This window comes from Microcaecilia unicolor, chromosome 4 (genome assembly GCF_901765095.1).
Source record: "Microcaecilia unicolor chromosome 4, aMicUni1.1, whole genome shotgun sequence".
Classification (NCBI taxonomy): domain Eukaryota; kingdom Metazoa; phylum Chordata; class Amphibia; order Gymnophiona; family Siphonopidae; genus Microcaecilia; species Microcaecilia unicolor.
In genome coordinates this window covers 306545738-306570553 of record NC_044034.1, presented here as the reverse complement: position 1 = coordinate 306570553, position 24816 = coordinate 306545738, and the positions used below count along the sequence as shown (strand labels likewise).

Sequence of the window (24816 nt, the reverse complement as noted above, 5' to 3'; positions counted from 1 at the left end):
GGAAAGTCCTCCCTAGAAAAGAAGGTACAAAGATGGGTTGGTTCAGGTGAAACGCTGAAACCGCTTTAGGCAGGAAGGAAGGCACTGTACGTACCGTTACCCCGGACTCTGAGAACTGTAGAAAAGGATCCCGACAGGAAAGCGCCTGAAGCTCAGATACGTGTCTAGCTGATGTCATGGCCACCAAAAAGACTGTCTTGAGAGTCACATCCTTCTCAGAAGCCCGCCTAAGTGGCTCAAAAGGCGAACGCTGGAGAGCCTTCAACACCAGCCTCAGGTTCCAGGCCGGACATGGCGGCCGCACAGGACGGAGCCGAAGCGCCCCTCTGAAAAATCGGACAATGTCCGGATGTGCAGCAAGGGACAAGCCAGAGACTTTCCCTCGAAAGCATGCCACTTGAACTTGCAGGGAATTGTAAGCCAGACCTTTTTGTAAGCCGTCTTGCAAAAAGTCCAGTACCGACGAGACTGTAGCCCGCGTGGGTGTGATCGCCTTTGAAACATACCACGCCTCAAACTTGCGCCAGATCCAAGCATACACTGCGGAGGTAGACCGCTTGCGGGCCTGCAAGAGAGTAGAGATGACCTTGTTAGAGTAGCCCTTGTCTCTCATTTGCGCCCTCTCAAGAGCCAGGCCGTAAGACCAAATCGGCAGGGGTCCTCCATCATCGCCGGACCGTGAACCAATAGGTTCGGCACCAGAGGCAAAGGGAGTGGAGCCTCCACCAGCATCCGACGGAGATCCGTATACCACGGACGCCTTGGCCAATCTGGAGCGATGAGAATCACCAAGCCTCGGTGCAGTCGAATCTGCAGGAGGACTCGTCCTATCAAGGGCCAAGGAGGGAACACATACAGGAGGCCCGGGGACCAGGGTTGAGCCACTGCATCCAACCCCGTCGAGCGAGGATCTCTCCCTTCTGCTGAAAAAGCGAGGGACTTTGGCATTTGAACTTGACGCCATCAGATCCAATCCGGGAGTCCCCCATTTGGCACAAATCTGAAGAAAAACTTCTTCTGACAGTTCCCATTCCGCCGGGTCGATTTGATGTCTGCTGAGGAAATCGGCCTGCACATTGCTCTGACCTGCTATGTGAGCTGCCGACAGCAGATACAAATGGAGCTCGGCCCAGTGGAAAATCTGAGCAGCCTCCATGGCCAGTGCCCTGCACTGAGTGCCACCTTGGCGATTGACGTAGGCCACCGCTGTAGTATTGTCTGACAGAACACGGACAGGAAGCCCCTCCAGAGTCTTGTGGAAGGCCAGAAGAGTCTGGAATATCGCTTTCAGTTCCAAGCGATTGATGGACCACCCCGCTTCCACGAGTGTCCACTGACTCTGAGCATAGCTTCCCTGGCAATGAGCTCCCCAGTCCGAAAGACTGGCATCGGTTATCACCAAGCACCAAGAAGCGAGCGGCATTCTCTGGTGCAGCATCCTGTCGGACAGCCACCAATTCATACTGTGCCGGATCGCAGGGAGCCACGTTAAGTCTGCGTTGGTATTCCTGGGAAACCGGAGACCATTGCTGGAGCAGAGCAATCTGCAGCGGCCTCATATGAGCTCTTGCCCAGGGAACCACCTCCATGGTGGCCGTCATCGATCCCAGGAACTGAACAAAGTCCCAAGCTCGAGGGCGAGGCATCCACTGGAGCAGACGGACCCGATTCTGAAGCTTGCATCGCCTTTGGTCGGGGAGAAAGACGAACCCCGAGGCAGTGTCGAACCGGACCCCCAAATACTAGAGAGACTGAGAGGTCGTCAGGTGACTTTTCGGCAAATTGATCACCCAGCCCAAAAGTCTGAAGAACCGTTATAATGCTGGTCGTGGCGAGTCGGCACTCGTCTGCTGAATCCTCCCTGATGAGCCAGTCGTCGAGATAAGGGTGAACTCTGATACCCTCTCGCCTGAGAAAAGCAGCTACCACCACCATCACCTTGGAAAAGGTACGGGGAGCTGTGGCTAGGCTGAAAGGCAAGGCCCAAAACTGGAAATGTTGGCCCAAAACCGCAAACCGGAAAAACCGCTGATGCGGAGGCCAAATAGGTATGTGCAAATACGCTTCTTTTAGGTCCAGAGATGTGAGAAACTCCTGGCTGTACCGCCGCAATGATGGAGCGTAGGGTTTCCATGCAAAAGTGACACACTCTTAGGGCCTCGTTGACTCTTCGAAAGTCGAGGATCGGTCTGAAAGACCCGCCTTTTCGAGGTACTACAAAATAAATGGAGTAGCGACCGTAGCCGCGTTCAGCAGGAGGCACTGGAATCATCGCTCCGACGTGCAGCAAGACTAGTAAGGTCTCCTCTACCACCGCCTGTTTGACGGCAGTGCCGCATCGGGACTCCATAAAGGCGTCTCTCACCAGAGCACCGAATTCCAATCGGTAACCTTCTCTGATCAGGTCCAGGACCCACTGATCCGAAGAAATCTTGGTCCACTCCTCGAGAAAGACGACCTCCTACTGCAGGAATTGATGAGTGAACCGGCATCCCATCATTGTGGAGGACGCCCCTGAACTCCTGGCAATGGTCCGGCTGCTACGGAACGTTTGTCCGAGCAAAAGGAGTTCCTCTGCTGAAAACGGGCACGTTGAGAAACCCAGCAGAGCGCCCAGGGCAATACCTGAGAGCTTCGCAGAAACGTGTCCTGGAAGAGGATGGAAAAACAGGACTTTTGGAAGAAGGCCTCGACCTATCCTCAGGTAACCGCTGGGACTTAAGAGTCCCCTAGGTCTGTAACAATCTTCTCCAATTCCTCACCAAACAGCAGAAGGCCCCGAAAGGGTAACCTCACCAGCCTTTGTTTAGAGGCCATGTCAGCTGCCTAATGCCGCAGCCAAAGAAGGCGGCAGGCCGAAACCGCCACAGACATTTGTTTAGCCGAAGCTCTGACCAGATCATAAAGGGCATCAGCCAAAAAGGACAAGGCAGACTCCATATGCGGACCAACCTCAGCGAAGGACCCCGCACCACCCGCAGGCTGATCATCTGATGTAACCAGGAAAGGCAGGTTGGGGCAGCATAGGAACTACAAATAGCCGCCCTTAAGGAAAGGCCCGAGATTTCAAAAGACTGCTTCAACGCGGATTCTAGCCGCCGGTCCTGCATATCTTTCAAAGCGACCCCTCCCTCCACCAGGAGAGTGGTCTTTTTAGTCACGGCCGTGACCAACGCATCCACTTTAGGCATCCCAAAAGGGGCCAAGTGATGCTCACTCAGAGGGTAAAGCTGACTCATAGCCCTGGCTACCTTCAAAGGCCCATCAGGGTCAGACCATTGAGCAGAAATAAGCTCTTGGATGGAGTCATGCATAGGAAAAGCCCGAGAAGGCCTCTTGGTACTAGCCATCCTAGGATTAACAGAGGAGGCCTTGCCCTCGGCCGGATCTTCAATAAAAAGGGCCTGCAAGGCGTCAGCAATGAGAGCTGGCAGCTCGTTGCGGTGGAAAATCTGTACCGCTTTAGGATCATCCAAGTCCTGTGGTAAACAGGCACCCTCATCTGGATCATCCGTCCATGAGGGTCTGCCAGATCCCTCAGACTTCCCACAGCCAAACCACGGGGGGGGGGGGGGGGGGGGGGGGAACGGCGCCACTCTCAGACAGGGAATTTACCCTTCTACGTTTAGCGTCAGTCCAACGCTCGGGGGAAGCCGTAAAATCAGCAGCCAACACTTGGCTATCAAAACCTGGAGGGAATGCAGTCCGCAATGAAGTGTCAGACACCTCCAGCAGAGCTCTTTTTAACATAAAGGCCTTGTGCATCAGCAGCACAAATTCAGGGGAGAAAAACTCACCCTGGCCCTCCGCCCCCGAATTAGGAGAAGCGGAGGAAGGAGCTCCTCTAGTAGCCTCGGAATGAAACGTCCCCCTGCACTCAGACTCCTCTGCCACCACGAGGGTAGAGTCATGCGGCGCTTCCAAAATGGCGCCTGTTGCCAGCTCCATCAAGCAGGAAGAATCAACATTCGCCATGCCCGTACTAGCACGAGCGTCTAAGGAGCACGTACTGCAAAGCCCCGCTGCTGACCTGCGTTTACCACAGCGGGAACAGCGCTTAACTCCTTCAGCAGCCATCATCCGACTGGACGGAAAGATAGAAATAAAATGGCGGCTTCGCGCCAAAACTTACCCTGCACAGAACGCTGTCCTCGGGAACCTCCCCGGAGAGCTGGGCACCACTCTCACCTCAGAAGACCGAATCAACAAGCTCCAGGCAAGCTGCAGCGAACCAGAATCTCTGGATAAAGCCTCAGAAATAGCTGCGCTGAAAAAGCGCGCCCCCTTTTTTTTTACACTGTGAGGAAAGTTGAAGGCAGGCAGCAACAGAGGGACTCCAGGAGGATGGGGGTATGGGGTAAGGCAGGGACAGGGAACAAAACCAAGTATGCCTTCAAAGTGGGCACCACCAGCCACAACACCCCCGCTCTACTGGCAAAGCACAGGAGCCTCCCCAGGCAGAAATCCAGGAGCTGCTAAAGTGACAGCCACACCTGCTGGGAGATAGAGATATACTGAAGGCAGAAGGGGCTAGCCGTCCAAGGTCACTGTGGTTTTTCAGTGTTCTCTATCTCCACCTGCTGGTAGGTGGATATAACCCATCAGTTAATGGATTCATCTGCTGTTGATGACAAGGAAAGTGCTGTCAGTCAAAAAATACTGGGTACTCTAACTCTCTCATCTTCATCTAATGGGAGTCACTTAACAATGAACAGATGACCTTAGCTTGGGAGTCACTAACTTGGGTGTTTGAATCAATACAGCATGTCAACAAAGAAAGCAAAGTTACTTACCTGTAACAGGTATTTTACATAGACAATGGGATCAATCAAGTTCACAATCTCATATTACTTTTCAAGCTATGGAAGTGAGAGGACTGATTAGACCACTGAATGCAGGAAGGACCACATATTCTAGAAGTTTATACTAGTTCTGAGCACTGGGAGAACTGTTCTTTCTTAATGGTGTCCCCATTTATGGTCCGATTAATCCTGCTGTCTACAGAGAACAGGTTACAAATAAGAAACTTTGTTTTTAACTTTATTGTAATGTCTAATGGTAGAAATTTTTAAATGTTTTCTCATCGTTTTTTAAACCGGATGATACAATAAAATTGCTAAACAAGCAGTTTGTGCAAGTTTTAAGGCAACTCATTTTCCTATAAATTATGTTTATTTATAATAAAACCATAGAGAAAAGCATACAATTCATTACAAACACATATTATACATTAAAGGAAAAGAACCCAAGAACTTTAAATCTAACACCTCCACATCTATTTCAATGTGCTTTCACTGTTTAATGAGAGGCTGTTTCTTATACAGCCTAACTGTAATTCAGTAATATTTAACAGCTGATTTTAAAGAAAAATAAAAGTGAAATACTGTTTATTAGAGGTTGTTCATTAAAAAGAAAACAGCACTTTCCACAAAAAAATAAAAAATGTCAATATGGCATGCTCTAGTTTCATGAGATACTGTGAATTACCCCTCATGCTGTCAATTGTCCTTCAGAAGAGCAGCACAGCAATGGATATGACCAGAGGCATTTCCTGGTTTTTACAAAAATAAAGTTTTTGTAAGTGGTGAATACCCACTTTGTAGCACTGCCAGAAATTAAGAGATGTTTTCAGGGTGGATGATAAATGCTCAATAAGCAATTGGCTTGGCTAATTTTTTTAATGTTTAAATGTCTGAAGACCATGAGCCCCTCGTAATTGGGATAGCACAGAAACTAATCACTACTTGAGTTTTGCATTAAATGTTTTTTGATTATTAATCTTCCCTTATATGCGACTATTTACCTGTTTAACTGATGCATACACATACTCGGAATAACAAATTTTCAGCCTTGACGCCAGCCTCATTATCTGAACGCACAAAAATCAATACAGGGGAAAAACAAAAAACAACAGGATGTCTTCAGCCTCCAAGAGATTTATTTCAAAAGAAGAGTCGGTTCCAATATAAGGTGAATCTACTTATTCCCATCACTTTTATACTGCATCTTCAAGACAAGTGCTCACACCTTTGAACAACCTTCATTAGTGCTGCTTTTCCAAACTTGAAGTCTTCTGTTCATGGTGACTCCAAAGTTATTCAGCTGCTCAGAACCTTTAAGGTTAGTGCCAAGACAAATAAAGGGACTTTTCCTGCCTCTTAACATCTTCCACTAATGTGGAGGTGCAAGTAAACAGTGCCCCAAACAAACAGCTTGCAGTTCCACAAACATATTACACAAGTGTTAATAGTTGATGGCCCTCCAAAATAAACTGTCTCATTATGTGCTATCCTATTGTCTGATCTACAAAAATCACAGAATAAGGAACCCAGAAGTCTTGCAATGATTACACAAAATCAAAACAACTGAAGGCTCTTTCAATACACTTTAGAAAAATAAAACTGGATGCAGGGCAGTAGCTCTCTTGCCTGGTCTGGAATAGTTTTTTTTTTTTTTTTTAAAGGAAAAAAAAAGTGATCTGTGCAGTAGATGGCACCCAAGGCTTCCACAGCAGACATTAAGGAATGATGCTATAGATGGGAGGTAGGGGAACATTCGGTGGTTGACTGTTAACCATTGGACAGAGATGAACCAGCCACAGTTTCCCTCGATTCTGTAGAAACAACAAAAAATAATATTATGTAAGAGTCTCACTAAAGTCATTGGCTGCTAAATGATTTGACATTTCAGAACTTGTAAAAAAGAAAAATGGAGAAGTCCATTAGCAACTATTGCCCAGGCAGGATTGAGGAAGACATCCTCTTTCTGAAGAGTGAACAGGGCAAGGATCCCCATTATGAGCCACAGGATATTTCTTCTAACTTAACTGGATTGGCCACTGATGAAGATAGAAGGCTCAACTCAATCAATCATTAATCTAACCCAGGAGTTCTCAAATCAGACCTTGGGACACATTCAGCCAGCCAATCTTGTTTTTTAAAAAAATCCACAATGTACTGCCTATATTGTATTGCAAATTTCTCTCATGCATTTTTATTGTGAATATCCTGAAAAAACCGTGACTGGCTAGTCCAAAGGACTGGATTGAAAACTACTGGTCTAACCCATTGCAGTATTTCTTATATTCTTAAAAATAACAATAAAGCAAAAGTCCTCCATCAGAACTCAAGTGAGAGAAATTCAGTTGTCACTGGTCATTTCTCTCAACAGATTCATGGATTTGCTTCTTAAGCACAGCAAAAAGATACACTGGACATTCAAGGAACAGGAGGATTTCACAATACCTTCCAATAGAATGTGTTAACCAGGTTATCATTGATTCCAAGCATATATACAAGTTTAAACAGACACAAAACATGTACTTCCATATAATTACAATAAGTACAAAGTGGCTCAGTAACTTAACCATAGTGCAGCACATTGCTATTTCAAAGGACCCCAGTTTGAGTCTAGAATTGGATCTCCTGCACCCCGGATCAGTTGGGGATTTTGCAGTGATTACCATAGAGAGTGACACCTGATGGCTGGATTCAGAGCCTATGATACAGGGCTCTGGGAGACCAGGTGCACGGCTTTCAACCTCAGAACTACTTTTGCAATAATTAGACTAGAAACAGTAGAAAGATGGGAGTATTAAAATAAGGGGGAAACGTTTACTAGAAGGTTGTGAATAAAGGCTCATGGTACCATATCCCAGTCCTGGTTCCTACTGAGCTAGAAAAGGAGAAAGAAGGAACCACTGAGCAAAAGAAAAACAAAACGAAAAGCTTTGCATCTACCAAATAAGCACTAGAATAAAAAAGTATACAAAACATAAAAGTATCCAAAAATTGGTGAAAGGCTATATGCACAAATGTTCACAATTCAGGTAATACAATTCCTGGACTTTGTGGCCATTACAGACATGATTCAATGCATCTCATCAATGGGATATCAATATAGTTGGCTATAACCTAAAAAGAGGAAACTCTGTAGATCATCTTGGAAAGAGAAGGTGACATTTTCATTCACACTGGGATAGTATACAGACCTTTGACTCAGAACGGAAGAACTAGACAAAGACCTTATCAATCGTATTACAAAGGTGGGAACGGAAGGAGACGGGTTGCTAAGGAATGAGTTTAATCTACTGGATGTGGTCTAGAGCATCCATCTGCAAATATGGAAAGAAGTAGAAAGACAAAAACTTTATATGAATTCAAGAAAGTGTGGGACAAGTACATACGATCTCTCAGGGAAAGGAAAGGATAGTAAATAGCATGGATGGGCAGACTGGACAGGCCATATGGTCTTTATCCACCTTCATTTTTAAATGTTTCTATGGTGGTGGAGATGGATGCCTTACAAGGGGCTTTGCTCAGACAAATGGAGATGGAAGGGTCAACACTGAATTTAGTACTCAAAATGGAGAGTGTGTCTAATATCTGAGACCGCCCACCTGGGCAGCAGGGATTATTATACAGAGTGATTTGATATAAAAGCAAAGGTGGAGCCAATCTAGATTTCAAACACACTAACTTCAGTAACATGGGGAAGTACTCGAAAGAGGAGGTGGCAGGATGGGAAGAAATAAGAAAAGTGGAAAGTCAGTGGACAAAACTGAAAGGGAAAAGTAAATAAAAACCAGGAGGAAAACAAATTTGACATGGCTCTCCAAAATAGTAGCTTCAAAAATAAAAGCAAAAAAGGTAGCACTCACAAAACGCAGAATACTGCAAAAATTGAAAGAGTCAAATCAAAGAAAGAAATTAGGGTGGCAAATGTTGAGACAGAAGAAAAAAAAATGACTAAAAATGTACAGCAATGTGCCAAGACCTCTTTTCAGTTATATTGGGGAGAGGAGGAAGGCCAAAGGTGGAATTACAACACAAAGGTGCTGAGGACCAGTGTGTGGAATATAACAAGGGAAAAGCGGAATTTCAAACAAATGTTTCTGTTTGGTGTTCACAGAAGAAAAACCTGGAGAAGGTCTGCAGATGACTGACAAAGATACATATTAGAATAGTTTAAATAGAAGAATGTATTTATGAACATCTTGCAAGACTGGTCAAAGTCATGTGACCTGATGAGATACAGCCCAGGATACTGTAGGAACTCAGAAAGGATTTGGTGGGTCCTCCATAGAACGTGTTTAACAGATCATCTGAGACAATGGAGGTTCTGCAGATTGGAGCAAGGCTGATGCTGTTCCTGTTCAGAAACTTGGTAATAGAGAAAAGGTGGGAAACTATATGCTCATAAGCATTACTTTGGTGGTGGGAAAAGTAATGAGATGCTGTGAAGGAGAAAACAAATGATCTCACTAATTACCGCCCAGTAGCATCTATCCCACTAGCATCTATCCCACTAGCAGTCAAGCTGATGGAAAGTATGGTAACCAAACAATTTACCCACAACGCAACAATGATTTTGCTACTGAGAGAAAATCATGTGATTTATACTAAATTGAACCTGACGATTCCAAATATGAACTCCGAATTTGCCTGACACGTCTAGATTTTAAGTTATACATGCAAAGCCTATTCACTTATAATATTATGCATTACATATTGGAAATATTCCAACGGACATGCCCGGACGCGCTCAGACAGGTCTATTGGCTGATGTCAGCAGTAAGTATATAAGGCAAGATGGAGAGATGCAAATCTGTTAACGATCCGGACAATTTCTGCTACATATGTGGCAAATACACTACTTATTATCAGCGCAAGAATCTAACAAAGCGAGTGCACCTTGCTTACAAGTATTACTTTGACTGTCAAACTGGAGATCAAGATAAAAGCTGAGCACCTCATGTTTGTTGCACTGTGCATTACTCTGGGCTAACGCAGTGGTTGAATGGTAAAAGGAAAGGAATGGCTTTTGCAGTGCCGATGGTTTGGCATGAGCAGAAAAATCACCATTCAGAGTTATTTTTGCATGACTAAAATCGCCGGATATTCAAAGAAAAACAAGTCACAAATTGTGTACCCTGACTGTGAGTCTGCTCTTAAACTAGTACCACACGATGTAGAGAATCCAGTGCCTGCCCCTCCCGCTACAGGAACGGCAATTGAAACTGACGCTTCTGATCCTGATGAAGAAGATGTTGATTGGCATGATGTATTTCCTGATCCAGAACAACTGGAGGGTCAGCCACACTTGCTGAGCCAATCAGATTTAGATGATCTGGTAAGAGATCTGTCATTGTCTAAAGAAAAGTCAGAACTGCTTGCTTCTAGACTTCGGGAATGGAATTTGCTACAACAAGCACCGCAACTTCACACTTTTGTCATCAACACACCAAGTTAGCTGCATACTATGCAATGGAAAGCGATGTCTGTTTCTGTACTGATGTAAATGGTCTTATGATGGAGTTAGATGGTACACATGTTCCCGATGAATGGAGGCTATTCATAGACTCTAGCAAAACGAGTTTGAAAGCTGTCTTGTTGCACAATGGTAACGAAAAACCATCTGTTCCATTGGCTCATGGGGTTGGAATGAAAGAGATCATTGCTTCTATGGAGATAAATTTGAAAATGATCAAATACTCTGAACATAAATGGAATATCTGTGCTGACCTGAAAGTGGTAGCACTGCTGCTTGGCCTACAGTTAGGGTACACGAAGCATATGTGTTTCTTGTGTCTATGGAACAGTCGTGATGACAAAAATCATTACAAAATGAGACAGTGGCCTCTTAACAGTTGGTCGGTACAATGTACAACACAAATCACTAGTCGATCCACTTCAAAGTTTATCTTCCACCACTTCACATTAAACTTGGTAAAATAAAGAATTTTGTAATTGCACTTGATCGTGATGGAAATGGTTTCCAGTATTTGAAGATGTTTAGCACACTGAAAACTGAGGCTAAAATAAAGGCCGGAATTTTTATTGGCCCCGAAATCAACAAACTAATGCATGATGACACATTCAGAACAAAACTCAACCCTCTGGAACTTGCAGCTTGGGATGCATTTGTGCTAGTAGTGCAGTACTTCCTTGGGAACAGACGAGCTGGAAACTGCTGAACTAAACAACATGCTTAAAGCATATGAACAACTTGGCTGCTGAATGTCATTGAAAATGCATTTCTTACATTCCCATCTTGACTTTTTCCCACCCAATTTGGGATACGTAAGTGACGAAAATGGAGAGAGATTCCATAAAGATATTTCTACAATGGAGAACAGATATCAAGGCCGCTGGAATCCCAACATGATGGGGGACTACTGCTGGTTTTTGCAACAGGAAAATATGACCGGTCACAAACGCAAAAGCAGGTGCCTGAAGCACTTTTAACATTACTGGGCCTTGCTGAAGCAAGACTTTTAAACTGGAATACGAGACTTTTTTGAAATTTTGTTATTCCATTCCATTTTCATATACTGTTTACTACGAAAACTTTGATGTAGATCAGGTAATTGTTGGAGTAAAACTCGTTCTGTAAAAAATTATTCAATGCTTTCCAAGTGCTTAATTCATTTGGGCAAACTTATGCGTAACAAAATTTCCTGAAGTGTTACAACAATTCTGACTTCGGATTTGGAATACGCACACTGAATTTAGTATAGGACAAATGGTTTTTGCCCAGTAGCACACGAAAAATTTTTTTGTTGTGCTGTGACAAATTCTCAATATTGCATGAATCACAATCAGGATTCCGCCCCCGCCACAGCACCGAAACAGTGCTAACCACCCTCCTGGCCAAATTCAAACAGGAAATAGCAGCAGGCAAAAGCATACTTCTCCTCCAATTCGACATGTCCAGTGCATTCGACATGGTAAACCATAGTATATTACTAAGACTACTTCGAGATCAGCGGAACAATACTCAGTTGGATCAAGGGTTTCTTAACCACCAGAACATATCAAGTGAAAGTAAACTCCAACATATCTTCACCTTGGAAGGCAGACTGCAGAATACCTCAAGGATCACCATTATCACCGATCCTGTTCAACCTAATGGATGACCCCATTAGCCAAGTCCTTATCCACTCAGGGCCTTAACCCATTCATCTTTGTAGACGACATCACAATATACATCCCTTTCAAACACGATCTAACAGAAATCATCTACAAAATCAACCTCGGCCTCCATATCATGAACTCATGGGCAAACACATTCCAACTAAAACTCAATACAGAAAAAACACACTGCCTTATCCTCACATCCCAATACAACACGAAGATACCCACAAATTTAGTCACCCCAGATTGCGCCCTCCCCATCTCAGATAGCCTGAAAATCCTGGGAATCACAATCGACTGAAACCTTACACTCGAGGCCCAAGTTAACTCCACAATCAAGAAAATGTTCCACTCAATGTGGAAACTTAAACGTGTAAAGCCATTCTTCCCGAGGGCAACCTTCCGCAACCTGGTTCAATCAAATGGTGCTAAGCCATGCTGACTATTGCAATGGACTTCATGCGGGATGCAAAGAACAACTCATAAAGAAACTACAGACTGCTCAAAACACAGCAGCCAGGCTCACATTTGGAAAATCGCGATTCAACAGCGCCAAACTGCTACGAGAAAAACTGCACTGGCTCCCAATCAAAGAACGCATTACTTTCAAAATCTGCACCCAGGTCCATAAGATTATCTATGGCGAAGCACCGGGTTAGATGTCTGGCCTTATAGATCTACAAAAAAAAACCCAACACAATTGGATCATCACGATCATGCCTAAATCTTCACCACTCCAGCTGCGAAGGACTCAAGTATAAATCAATCCACGGATCCAGCTTCTCCTATATAAGCACGCAACTATGGAACGCATTACCAAAAGCCATAAAGACAACGCACGACCACCTCAACTTCCGGAAATCACTAAAGACCGATCTGTTCGAGAAGGCATATCTTACCAATCCAACTTAAGTTCCTGGACTCAGCAACATAACGAAACCAACGAACATTATGTAACTCTTCTTCTCTCGATTCTATTATGTGTCTGTAACACATACATCTCATTCTCTATCACATCACTCTGTATTTGTTTCATCTCCGAGGCGGCTTACGCCTCACGGTAATATGTAAGCCACATTGAGCCTGCAAATAGGTGGGAAACCTTTGATACTGTTCCTCATAGGAGGCTTATGAATAAACTAAGCAGCTTTAAGACATGCCTCAAGGTGGTAACCTGGCTCTGGGTGACCAGTGTAGTGGAGCGAAGTAGTCTAATGGTTAGTGTAGTAGACTGAGAACCAGAACTGCATTTAATTCTCACTGCAGCTCTTTGCGACTCTGGGCAAGTCACCTGTCTATAATATGTAAACTGCTTTGATTGTAAGCTATGTGGCTGCAGCGGGGTCAATGTAGGGAGTTACATTGGCCATATGCAGCATTTATGCATTCAATGTTTACACACACACAAATCTTTCGCCCTTTTGGCAGCTCGACTGGTGACCTTTAATGACTACCCTTTAACTTTAGAAAGTGACTTCAATATCACGTGAAACCATGATAGATTGCAAGCCTCCAAAGAAGCCCTCAAGGGATCATGAGAGGCGGGGAATTAATTTCCTTATCCGGGAATTGGAAGTTATAGATATCTGTTGACTCCTCCATATGGATGAACGTGATTACACTTTTTATTACCACCCGCACGGGGTCCACGCATGCTTGGATTATATCCTTTTGTCTTGGACTTTGATCCATAGGTGCCTGATGTCTCAGATCATCCGTCAATATGGATTGAATTGCGGTGTGGAGGGGGATCGAGTACTCTTCACTGACGGATGAACCCTGCTCATTATCAGGACAGTGATTTTCATGTTTACCTACGACAGGGGTGGTTAGATTACTGTATTGCTCTGGTTTTAGAGCCTGCCTAATCAATCACTAACACAACACTAACACAGACTGCTCAAAAATGTGGATCCTTTTGGCTTCGTATTAAGTAAATGAGACTTTTATTAGAGGTTCACTTCAAACGTATATGTCATTATTGTCTAAGATACACAATGATTAAGATATATCATCTATGCAGACGATGTCACAATATACATTCCTTACAAATCTAAACTGACAGAAATCACTAACGAAATCAAGATCAGCTGAACATCATGGATTCTTGGGCAAATGCATTTCAACTAAAACTCAACAAAGAAAAAACACACAGTCTTATCCTGTCATCCCAACACAGCACGGACAACCCCATAATTATCAACAACCCAGATTACACCCTCCCTATCTCAGACAGCCTGAAAATCCTCGGCGTTACATTGAACCGCAACCTAACACTAGAGAGCCAAGTGACATCCACAACAAAGAAAACGTTCCACTCAATGTGGAAACTCAAACGCGTGAAACAATTCTTCCCGAGGGAAACATTTTGCAACCTGATACAATCAATGGTACTAAGCCATTTAGACTACTGCAATGGAATTTATCCGAGATGCAAAGAACATTAAAGAAACTTCAGACCGCTCAAAACACGGCAGCTAGATTTATCTTTGGAAAAATGCGCGCGCAAAACCCCTCAGCGAAAATCTACACTGGCTCCCAATCAAAGAACGAATTGCTTTCAAAATCTGCACTCTGCTTCACAAAATTACCTACGGTGAAGCCCCGGGATACATGACAGACCTGATTGACCTACCAACTAGAAACACATCCGAATCAACACGAACGTACCTAAATCTGCACTACCCAAGCTACAAAGGACTCAAGTACAAATCAACTTACGCGTCCAGTTTCTCCTACATATGCACTCAAATGTGGAATGCATTACCAAAAGCCATGAAAATTACTACGTACGACCATCTAAACTTCCGGAAAAAAAAACCTAAAAACTAACCTGTTTAAAAAGGCATACCCTACCGATCCAACATAAATGCCTGATCTCTGCAACACAACAAAACTAAAGTACGTAATGGACATAACACAACTCTTCCGTTGTACGATTCCCTAATGTGGCTGTGCCACATGAACTTTATCTTACCACAATATCACTTTGTATTTGTTTACACCGGAGTCTGCAAATGCCTCTCCGGTACTACGTAAGCCACATTGAGCCTACAAATAGGTAGGAAAATGTGGGATACAAATAAACACAATGATTAAGCTATATAACTGAAGAGAAACAATAATAAAGAAATATCACATCACTGGTCATGCATCACTACATTCAAGCAAAGCCAGGAGTCTCTTGACCAGGAGAAGCAATAATAAAGAAATAGCACATATATACATACATCACAGGTCATGTATCACTACATCCAGGCTCTTGTCATCAGCTGGGGGGGGGGGGGGGGGGGGCATTTACAGCAACAGCCAGGAGTCTCTAGACCAGGAAATACAATCCCCTGCGCAGTACGTACATTTACTCACAGGTGAGCTCCCCATTTCGCTGTCAGAAATTTCCCTTTTTATTAGGTTTAGAACTCATGTTCAGAGCTAAGGAAAACTACAGAATGCTTGAGAATTTCTCTGTTTAGGTAAACAAGGCATACAAAATATGCTTGAGAATGTGGGAATGTGGTCACATGTTTCTCTGTCCAGGTGGCCAGCTTGAACTTGAAACATGCTCCATCGCCCCCTGCACCTGCCAAATTAATTAGAGCCATGTCATCTTCTTCCACATCCCAAATCATTTTCACACAAACTGAATTACTTTTAATCAAAAATACAGACCCAGAGTGTACTGTCGGTCAGACAGAGTTGAAAAACAATCTTTTAAATCCTTCCATTACAATTACTCAGCAGAGAATGATATTCAATAAGTGGGGCCTCAAATCTACTGGGAGGTAGTCAAAACTGTACTCCAACGTAAGATTATTGCTCATACTTCATCTGTAAACAAACGAATAGAGCAGAACCTTTGCAACCTAGTGGCTCAACTGAGGAATCCGTGGAGGTTATTTATTCTTTCCCCCTCTGACCACACGAGTAAGGCTTACTACGAAACTAAGACACAAATGCAGAAACTGCTGGATGCTTGAGCACTTTATAGTGTTAAATTATATAAATACCGCCTGCATTAATGGGCAAGTCGGGAAAACTACTTGCCTCTTTAGTGAAACAGAGATCAGCAAAAAGTTACATCAGCAAAGTCAGGGATGCCACTGGGGTCTCTCACACTAACAGTGAATGATACATACCTGTAGCAGGTGTTCTCCGAGGACAGCAGGCTGATTGTTCTCACGACTGGGTGACGTCCGCGGCAGCCCCCACCAACCGGAAAAAGCTTCGCGGGACGGTCGGCACGCAGGGCACGCCCACCGCGCATGCGCGGCCGTCTTCCCGCCCGTGCGCGACCGCTCCCGCCAGTTGAATGACTAGCAAAAAAGATGAAACACACAACTCCAAAGGGGAGGAGGGAGGGTAGGTGAGAACAATCAGCCTGCTGTCCTCGGAGAACACCTGCTACAGGTATGTATCATTCACTTTCTCCGAGGACAAGCAGGCTGCTTGTTCTCACGACTGGGGTATCCCTAGCTCTCAGGCTCACTCAAAACAAGAACCCAGGTCAATTGAACCTCGCAATGGCGAGGGTACAACAGAAAATTGACCTACGAAGAACAACTAACTGAGAGTGCAGCCTGACCAGAATAAATTCGGGTCCTGGAGGGTGGAGTTGGATTTACACCCCAAACAGATTCTGCAGCACCGACTGCCCGAACCGACTGTCGCGTCGGGTATCCTGCTGGAGGCAGTAATGTGATGTGAATGTGTGGACAGATGACCACGTCGCAGCCTTGCAAATCTCTTCAATAGTGGCTGACTTCAAGTGGGCCACCGACGCTGCCATGGCTCTAACACTATGAGCCGTGACATGACCCTCAAGAGCCAGCCCAGCCTGAGCGTAAGTGAAGGAAATGCAATCTGCTAGCCAATTAGAGATGGTGCGTTTCCCGACAGCGACCCCTAGCCTGTTAGGGTCGAAAGAAATAAACAATTGGGCGGACTGTCTGTGGGGCTGTGTCCGCTCCAAGTAGAAGGCCAATGCTCTCTTGCAGTCCAATGTGTGCAACTGACGTTCAGCAGGGCGGGTATGCGGCCTGGGGAAGAATGTTGGCAAGACAATTGACTGGTTAAGATGGAACTCCGACACCACCTTCGGCAGGAACTTTGGGTGGGTGCGGAGCACTACTCTGTTATGATGAAATTTGGTATATGGAGCGTGAGCTACTAGGGCTTGAAGCTCACTGACCCTACGAGCTGAAGTAACTGCCACCAAGAAAATGACCTTCCAGGTCAAGTACTTCAGATGGCAGGTATTCAGTGGCTCAAAAGGAGGTTTCATCAGCTGGGTGAGGACGACATTGAGATCCCATGACACTGTGGGAGGCTTGATAGGGGGCTTTGACAAGAGCAAGCCTCTCATGAATCGAACTACTAAGGGCTCTCCAGAGATGGCTTTACCTTCCACACGATAATGGTAAGCACTAATCGCACTAAGGTGATTCCTTACTGAGTTGGTCTTGAGACCAGACTCTGATAAGTGCAGAAGGTATTCAAGCAGGTTCTGTGCAGGACAAGAACGAGGTTCTAGGGCCTTGCTCTCACACCAAACGACAAACCTCCTCCACTTGAAAAAGTAACTCTTTTTAGTGGAATCCTTCCTAGAGGCAAGCAAGACACGGGAGACACCCTCAGACAGACCCAACGCAGCGAAGTCTACGCCCTCAACATCCAGGCCGTGAGAGCCAGGGATTGAAGGTTGGGGTGCAGCAACGCTCCGTCGTTCTGCGAGATGAGAGTCGGAAAACACTCCAATCTCCACGGTTCTTCGGAGGACAACTCCAGAAGAAGAGGAAACCAGATCTGACGAGGCCAAAAGGGCGCGATCAGAATCATGGTGCCGCGGTCTTGCTTGAGCTTCAGTAAGGTCTTCCCCACCAAAGGTATGGGAGGATAAGCATACAGGAGGCCGGTCCCCCAATGAAGGAGAAAGGCATCTGACGCTAGCCTGCCGTGTGTCTGAAGTCTGGAACAGAACAGAGGCAGCTTGTGGTTGGTCCGAGAGGCGAAAAGGTCCACCGAGGGGGTGCCCCACTCTCGGAAGATCTTGCGTACCACTCTGGAATGGAGCGGCCACTCGTGCGGTTGCATGACTCTGCTCAGTCTGTCGGCCAGACTGTTGTTTACGCCTGCCAGGTACGTGGCTTGGAGAAGCATGCCGAACCGGCACGCCCAACGCCACATCCCGACGGCTTCCTGACACAGGGGGCGAGATCCGGTGCCCCCCTGCTTGTTGACGTAATACATTGCAACCTGATTGTCTGTCCGAATTTGGATAATTTGGTAGGACAGCCGATCTCTGAAAGCCTTCAGTGCGTTCCAGATCGCTCGGAGCTCCAGGAGGTTGATCTGCAGATCCTTTTCCTGGAGGGACCACAGACCCTGGGTGTGAAGCCCATCGACATGAGCTCCCCACCCCAGGCGAGATGCATCCGTCGTCAGCACGTTCGTGGGCTGCGGAATTTGGAATGGACGTCCCAGGGTCAAATTGGTCCGAATGGTCCACCAGAGCAGTGAAGTGCGGCAACTGGTGGAGAGGCGGATGACATCTTCTAGATTCCCGGTGGCTTGGAACCACTGGGAAGCTAGGGTCCATTGAGCAGATCTCATGTGAAGACGAGCCATGGGAGTCACATGAACTGTGGAGGCCATATGACCCAGAAGTCTCAACATCTGCCGAGCTGTGACCTGCTGAGACGCTCTGGTCTGCGAGGCCAGGGCCAGGAGATTGGTGGCCCTCGCTTCGGGAAGGTAGGCCTGAGCCGTCTGGGCATTCAGCAGAGCTCCTATGAATTTCAGAGACTGTGTTGGCTGGAGATGGGACTTTGGGTAATTTATCACAAACCCCAGCAGCTCCAGGAGTCGAGTAGTGCACTGCATAGACCGGAGGGCTCCCGCCTCCGAGGTGTTCTTGACCAGCCAATCGTCGAGATATGGGAACACGTGCACTCCCAGCTTGCGTAGGTAGGCCGCTACCACCACGAGGCACTTTGTAAACACTCGTGGGGCAGAGGTGAGCCCAAAGGGCAGCACACAATACTGAAAGTGCCGTGCGCCCAGGCGGAATCTGAGATACTGTCTGTGAGCTGGCAGTATCGGGATGTGAGTGTATGCGTCCTTTAAATCCAGGGAACATAGCCAATTGTTTTTCTGAATCATTGGCAGAAGGGTGCCCAAGGAAAGCATCCTGAACTTTTCTTTGACCAGGAATTTGTTCAGGCCTCTCAGGTCTAAGATGGGACGCATCCCCCCTGTTTTCTTTTCCACAAGGAAGTACCTGGAATAGAATCCCTGCCCTTCCTGCCCGGGTGGTACGGGCTCGACTGCATTGGCGCTGAGAAGGGCGGAGAGTTCCTCTGCAAGTACCTGCTTGTGATGGGAGCTGAAAGATTGAGCTCCCGGAGGACAATTTGGTGGCAGGGAGGCCAAATTCAGGGCGTATCCGCACCGCACTATTTGGAGAACCCATCGGTCGGAGGTTATGAGAGGCCACCTTTGGTGAAAAAATTTTAACCTCCCCCCGACCGGCAGATCGTCCGGTACGGACACTTTGAGGGCGGCTATGTTCCCGTGGATCCAGTCAAAAGCCCGTCCCCGGCTTTTGCTGTGGAGGCACAGGGGGCTGCTTAGGCGCACGCTGTTGACGAGAACGAGCGCGCTGGGTCTGTCCCTGTGCCTGACGAGGCCTTCGGGCCGGCTGGTTGTACCTACGCTTTGCAAAAGAATAGGGTGCAGCCTGCCGGGCCCGGGAAAAACGTCCACCTGCTGAGGTGGATGCTGAAGGCGCCCGGTGGGAGAGCTTGTCGAGGGCGGTTTCCCGCTGATGCAGTTGGTCCACCAGCTGCTCGACCTTCTCACCAAAAATGTTATCCCCCCGGCAAGGGACGTCGGCCAGTCTCTGCTGGGTGCGGTTGTCCAGGTCAGAGGCACGCAGCCATGAGAGCCTGCACATCACTATACCTTGGGCCGCAGCACGAGAAGCCACGTCACAGGTGTCATAGATACCCCTGGACAGGAACTTTCTGCACGCCTTCAGCTGCCTGACCACCTCCTGATAAGGCCTGGACTGCTCCGGCGGGAGCTTATCGACCAGGTCCGCCAGTTGCTGCACATTGGTCCGCATGTGGATGCTCATATAGAGCAGGTATGACTGGATGCGGGTCACGAGCATGGAGGATTGGTAGGCCTTCCTCCCAAACGAGTCCAGAGTGCGAGACTCCCGCCCCGGGGGCGCCGAGGCGGTATCCCTCGAACTCCGTGCCCTCTTGAGAGCAGAATCCACGACCGCCGAGTCATGGGGCAATTGGGGCCGCATTAACTCTGGGTCAGAGTGGATCCTGTACTGGGACTCTGCTTTCTTGGGAATGGTGGGGTTAGTTAACGGTCGCACCCAGTTCCGAAGCAGTGTCTCCTTGAGGACATTGTGCAGCGGTACCGTGGAGGACTCTCTAGGTGGTGATGGATAGTCGAGGACCTCGAGCATCTCGGCCCTCGGCTCTTCCACAGAGACCACGGGGAAGGGAATGCTGATAGACATATCCCGCACAAAGGAGGCAAAGGAGAGACTCTCAGGAGGTGAGAGCTTCCTCTCCGGTGAAGGCGTGGGGTCCGAGGGAAGGCCCGTAGACTCCTCTGAGGAGAAATATCTAGGGTCCTCCTCTTCCCCCCACGAGGCCTCATCCTCGGTATCGGACATAAGCTCATGTAGCTGAGTCCTGAACCGGGCCCGGCTCGACGTCGAGGCACCGAGGCCTCGGTGTCGTCGAGCGGTGGACTCCCGCGCCGGCGGGGACGGAGCTCCCTCCATCGACGTCGACTCCACCTGCGTAGCAGTCGAGACCGGCGCCGCAAGCGGCGGCGGCGGTGTCGACGGCCCCGGCGCCGGGCTAGAGCTCGCCAGCGCCACAGACATCGGCGCCGAGGGCGCAAGCACCCCCGGCGCCGGCACAGCCTGGCGCATCAGCCCTTCCAGGATCCCCGGAAGGATGGCTCTGAGGCACTCGTCCAGGCCCGCTGCCGGGAAAGGCGGTGGGGCCGGTAGGGGTGTCGGCGCCAGAAGCTGATGGGCGCCAGGAGACGGCACCGAGGTGCCGGAACCCTGACGCATCGGTACCTCCACACCCGACGGGGACCTCTCCTCTCGACGTGGACGCTTCGGCGTCGCCTCCTCTCCGATGTCCGGATGCACCGAGGGCGACCGGTGACGACGCTTCTTATCCTTCTTGCGATGCACGTCACCGGCGCCGGGAGGTATGGAGGAGGAGGAGGAGGAGGACGATCCCCCTCGGTCTCGAGGAACCGGGTCAGACAGGGTTCGGTCCCGTGGACCGCGGGCTGAGGGAGTGACCGGGGCCGACTGCCCACGCGGCCTCTCACCTCTACCCTCACCGGAGGACCGGCGGGCCGACGGGACCTGTTCTCCTGGGGTCGATGCCATCGGTGCCGATGTCTCGGGCATCGATACCGGTACCGAAGGACCGGGCGTCGATACCTATGCCGTCGAGGTCGACGTCGAGGGGCCGGCGCAAGTTCCAAAAAGACGGTCCCATAGAACTTGCCTCGCAACCTGAGTCCGTTTCCGGAGACCGAGACACAGGGGACACGACTTGAGATTGTGCTCCGGCCCGAGGCACTGGAGGCACCAAGCGTGGGTGTCGGTCTGCGAGATCGGCCGGCCGCACCGACCACACTTTTTAAATCCACTCGGGACCTTCGAGGACATCGACGGAAAAATCACGTCGGCGAAGTCAAAGTCGTCGATGGTGGCGGAAATCACACCTCGAAAAAGGGGAAAAACGACCGTGCGGCCACTAGGCCGCAACGCGGCGTCCCCGCTAGAAGCGAGGGAAAAAAGGGGAGCGCGTGCTCCACACGCTCAGGTTTTTTTTTTTTTTTTTTTTTAAAAGAAAACCGGGCGGTGTACAACAAATAGAAAAAAGAAATGAAAATTTAACGATTCGCGTAAACGCGATCGACTTTCCGGCGGCTGAGAATAGAGAGAGCGGCAAAGCACGACTCTCTCCAGACACGGAAAAAAAGGAACTGGCGGGAGCGGTCGCGCACGGGCGGGAAGACGGCCGTGCATGCGCGGTGGGCGTGCCCTGCGTGCCGACCGTCCCGCGAAGCTTTTTCCGGTTGGTGGGGGCTGCCGCGGACGTCACCCAGTCGTGAGAACAAGCAGCCTGCTTGTCCTCGGAGAAAGATGCAATACAGTGGGAATTTGTTTGTTTTTATTCCACGCTTCATAGTAAAGGATCTTTCTCTTCTGAAGGCTGTGCAGAATTCTTTGCCAACCTAGATTTGCCTTCTTTGACACCAGAACAGATGGCTCATCTCATGTCATTGCAAGGACGAGAAGTGCAGAGGGTTATCAAAGAGTTGAAACTGGCCAACGCACCAGGACCAGATGGCCTGGGAACCGAGTACTATACAATCTTACAAGACCTCCTAGTCCCTTTCTTTGTCTCCATGTGTGATGATCTATGAGAATCCCAGGTCATGGGTGCCTTTTTGATCTATGTTTATATTACGATCCTTCTAAAACCGGGAAAGGATGCTGAGTTGGTGGGTTCCTACCGGCCAATTTCATTGCTTAATCAGGAAGTTATGATCATGGCGGCAGTGCTGGTGTCTATGCTAATACTGACTGGCCTGTTATATTCTGAATTTTGTTCCCAATCTGCAACTAGAAGTGTTGTATTACCAGACACAGCCAACACATATAGCCCCTAAGCCTCTGCTGCACAGAGTAGATCTTACTGGGAATAAGTTATGAAGCCACATGGATATCATATACCAATATAGCAACAGCTTCAAGTTAACTCTCTTTCAGTATGACTGAAATGTACATTTTATGAGCATCCTTAATTATGGATTCTCACTGTTCATTATCCAATTCTAGATTCAAATTCCATTCCCAATCTTATTTTAACAAATTCATACTGTTTAGCTTCTTTATACAGAATAGAAACCAACCCCCAAGTTCCTTGCTTTTGAAGCCAGAGACATGACAAAGTTTTTAAGTCAACAACTCCTTAAATAGGCCCCCGAAAATATGCAAACACTGTTACATCGAGATCTATTTTCTAAATCTACTTTTTCTCTGAGCACCTGGTCATCGTTGGCTGTTGAATCATTTAGATTTTTGAGATCCTTCATATCTTCCTAACATTTCTCAAGTCTGTTTTCCAGCTTTACCTGGTGCACTCCCAGCTCCAAGATGTCCAATTGCTTCCAAAGCATCTTTTATATCTTGAAAAACTAGCTGGATGTCCTTTTTGGATTTCCATAATCCACTTATCATTCCTGAGAGACCCATGGTTCCTGTATTTGATATACTACTACTACTTATCATTTCTATAGTGCTACTAGACATACGCAGCGCTGTACACTTGAACATGAAGAGACAGTCTCTGCCTGACACAGCTTACAATCCGTGCTGCATTAAGCCATTTTGTGCTCCTGGGCACTTTGTCTCCTGCCAGATCTTGATTACTGTAGCAGTTCTGGCCGTTTCAGAGTTTTAGTAGGTCACCATCTAATTGCATAGTAAATTTCAGCAATACCGCTAATTTACTATGGGATATGGAAGAGGGACTGCAAATATTATTAGCTAAGCACGAGCACAACTTCAAAGATACTGCCATCGTGAGAGTCGACGTCACTTCCAGCTTTCACTGTTTAATTCATCTAGATCCGAGATTGCCCCTTCTACTTCCCTGCCAGCAGGGGATACTCCGGCACTCTGAAATATAGAGGACTGCTTTGCTAGCAACCTTTCACCTTGCTTTTGTTCTCCATTAAGTGACCCCTTTTTCATGGACCAATTCATGAGCAAGTTTCAGTTTTTCTTTTTTTTTTTTTGCCTCAAATTGCATTTATGAGCTCCTTCTCTACTTTGTGTAGGCAATCTTGTTGCTAAGTGCAATGTTTCAGTAAAAACAAAAAAAATCTATATATAAAAAAACCAGGATCAAGGAGGGTAACCTGCATGGAGTGACTATTACAACCCAAACCCAAACACACAAAAGGGTGGACACACTGAGCAGCAGGTACAACATTAGCTACTTTTCTGGGCAGAATAGATGTACCATGGTGATCTATCTGCAATCATTTACCATGTTACCAATAGGTACAGCTGATTGCAAAAGATTCCTTATCCATATGGCTGTACCGCCTCTATAAAAATACGCACCAGCTGTTAACTAGCGATGTAAAATATCTAGCTGCAAAACTAACATTTAAATTTTAGATATTTATTCATATTACTATACAACGCTTCTATTTTAGAATGCACTTTATGATATTCTACAAAGATTATCTGTGTGTGTAAACAGCTACCAAAAAGAAGAGAAAGTAGAACTTAAGTTGGTTTGATCACAGAAAAAACATTATTTTAGCCTTACATCTTGAGACACTTACCTTGCATTAATTGAGGACTTTGCATTTCCACACAAGACAGCTGTATGCCCTGTGTAATGTGTCCTATTCCAGAAGTATAGGCAACGAGCACATTTTTCAAAACTTTACACAACAGGTCACTAATTTGGAAATCTTGCAATGTTGCTTTCTGGCAAATCTGCTGAAGCAGCTGAGCTCAGAAGAGTATCACAAAGACCTTATATGGAATAGAATATGAATGGTCTATATGAGATGTCATTTTTATTTTTTTGAAACATGCACTTTTCCTGTTGTTCCTTTAGGCTTGCCACTTTTTATATAATCACACCCTGGCTTTGGAATACCTTGTCAAAGCCAGGGTTTATTTGCTGGGAAAGGAAACACTAGAAAACATGGTTTTATCATCAAGAGTAAGGTAAAATTATGTATCATACCTGATAATTTTCTTTCCATTAATCATAGCTGATCAATCCATAGACTGGTGGGTTGTGTCCATCTACCA

At 46.9% G+C, this 24816-nt stretch overlaps 2 protein-coding genes across 2 annotated transcripts in view; both read right to left on the bottom strand.

Moving 5' to 3' along the window:
* R3HCC1 (R3H domain and coiled-coil containing 1) overlaps window positions 1-3975 on the bottom strand; it is an 86732-nt gene extending 82757 nt beyond the window's left edge. Inside the window, exon 1 of the mRNA XM_030202502.1 lies at window positions 3798-3975. Coding sequence (XP_030058362.1) covers window positions 3798-3975 — 178 coding nt within the window. The remainder of the gene's footprint in view (window positions 1-3797) is intronic.
* Window positions 3976-6427: 2452 nt separating this feature from the next.
* GOLGA7 (golgin A7) overlaps window positions 6428-24816 on the bottom strand; it is a 78880-nt gene continuing 60491 nt past the window's right edge. The window contains exon 6 of the mRNA XM_030201812.1: window positions 6428-6613. The gene's annotated coding sequence lies outside the window, so the exon portion shown is untranslated. The remainder of the gene's footprint in view (window positions 6614-24816) is intronic.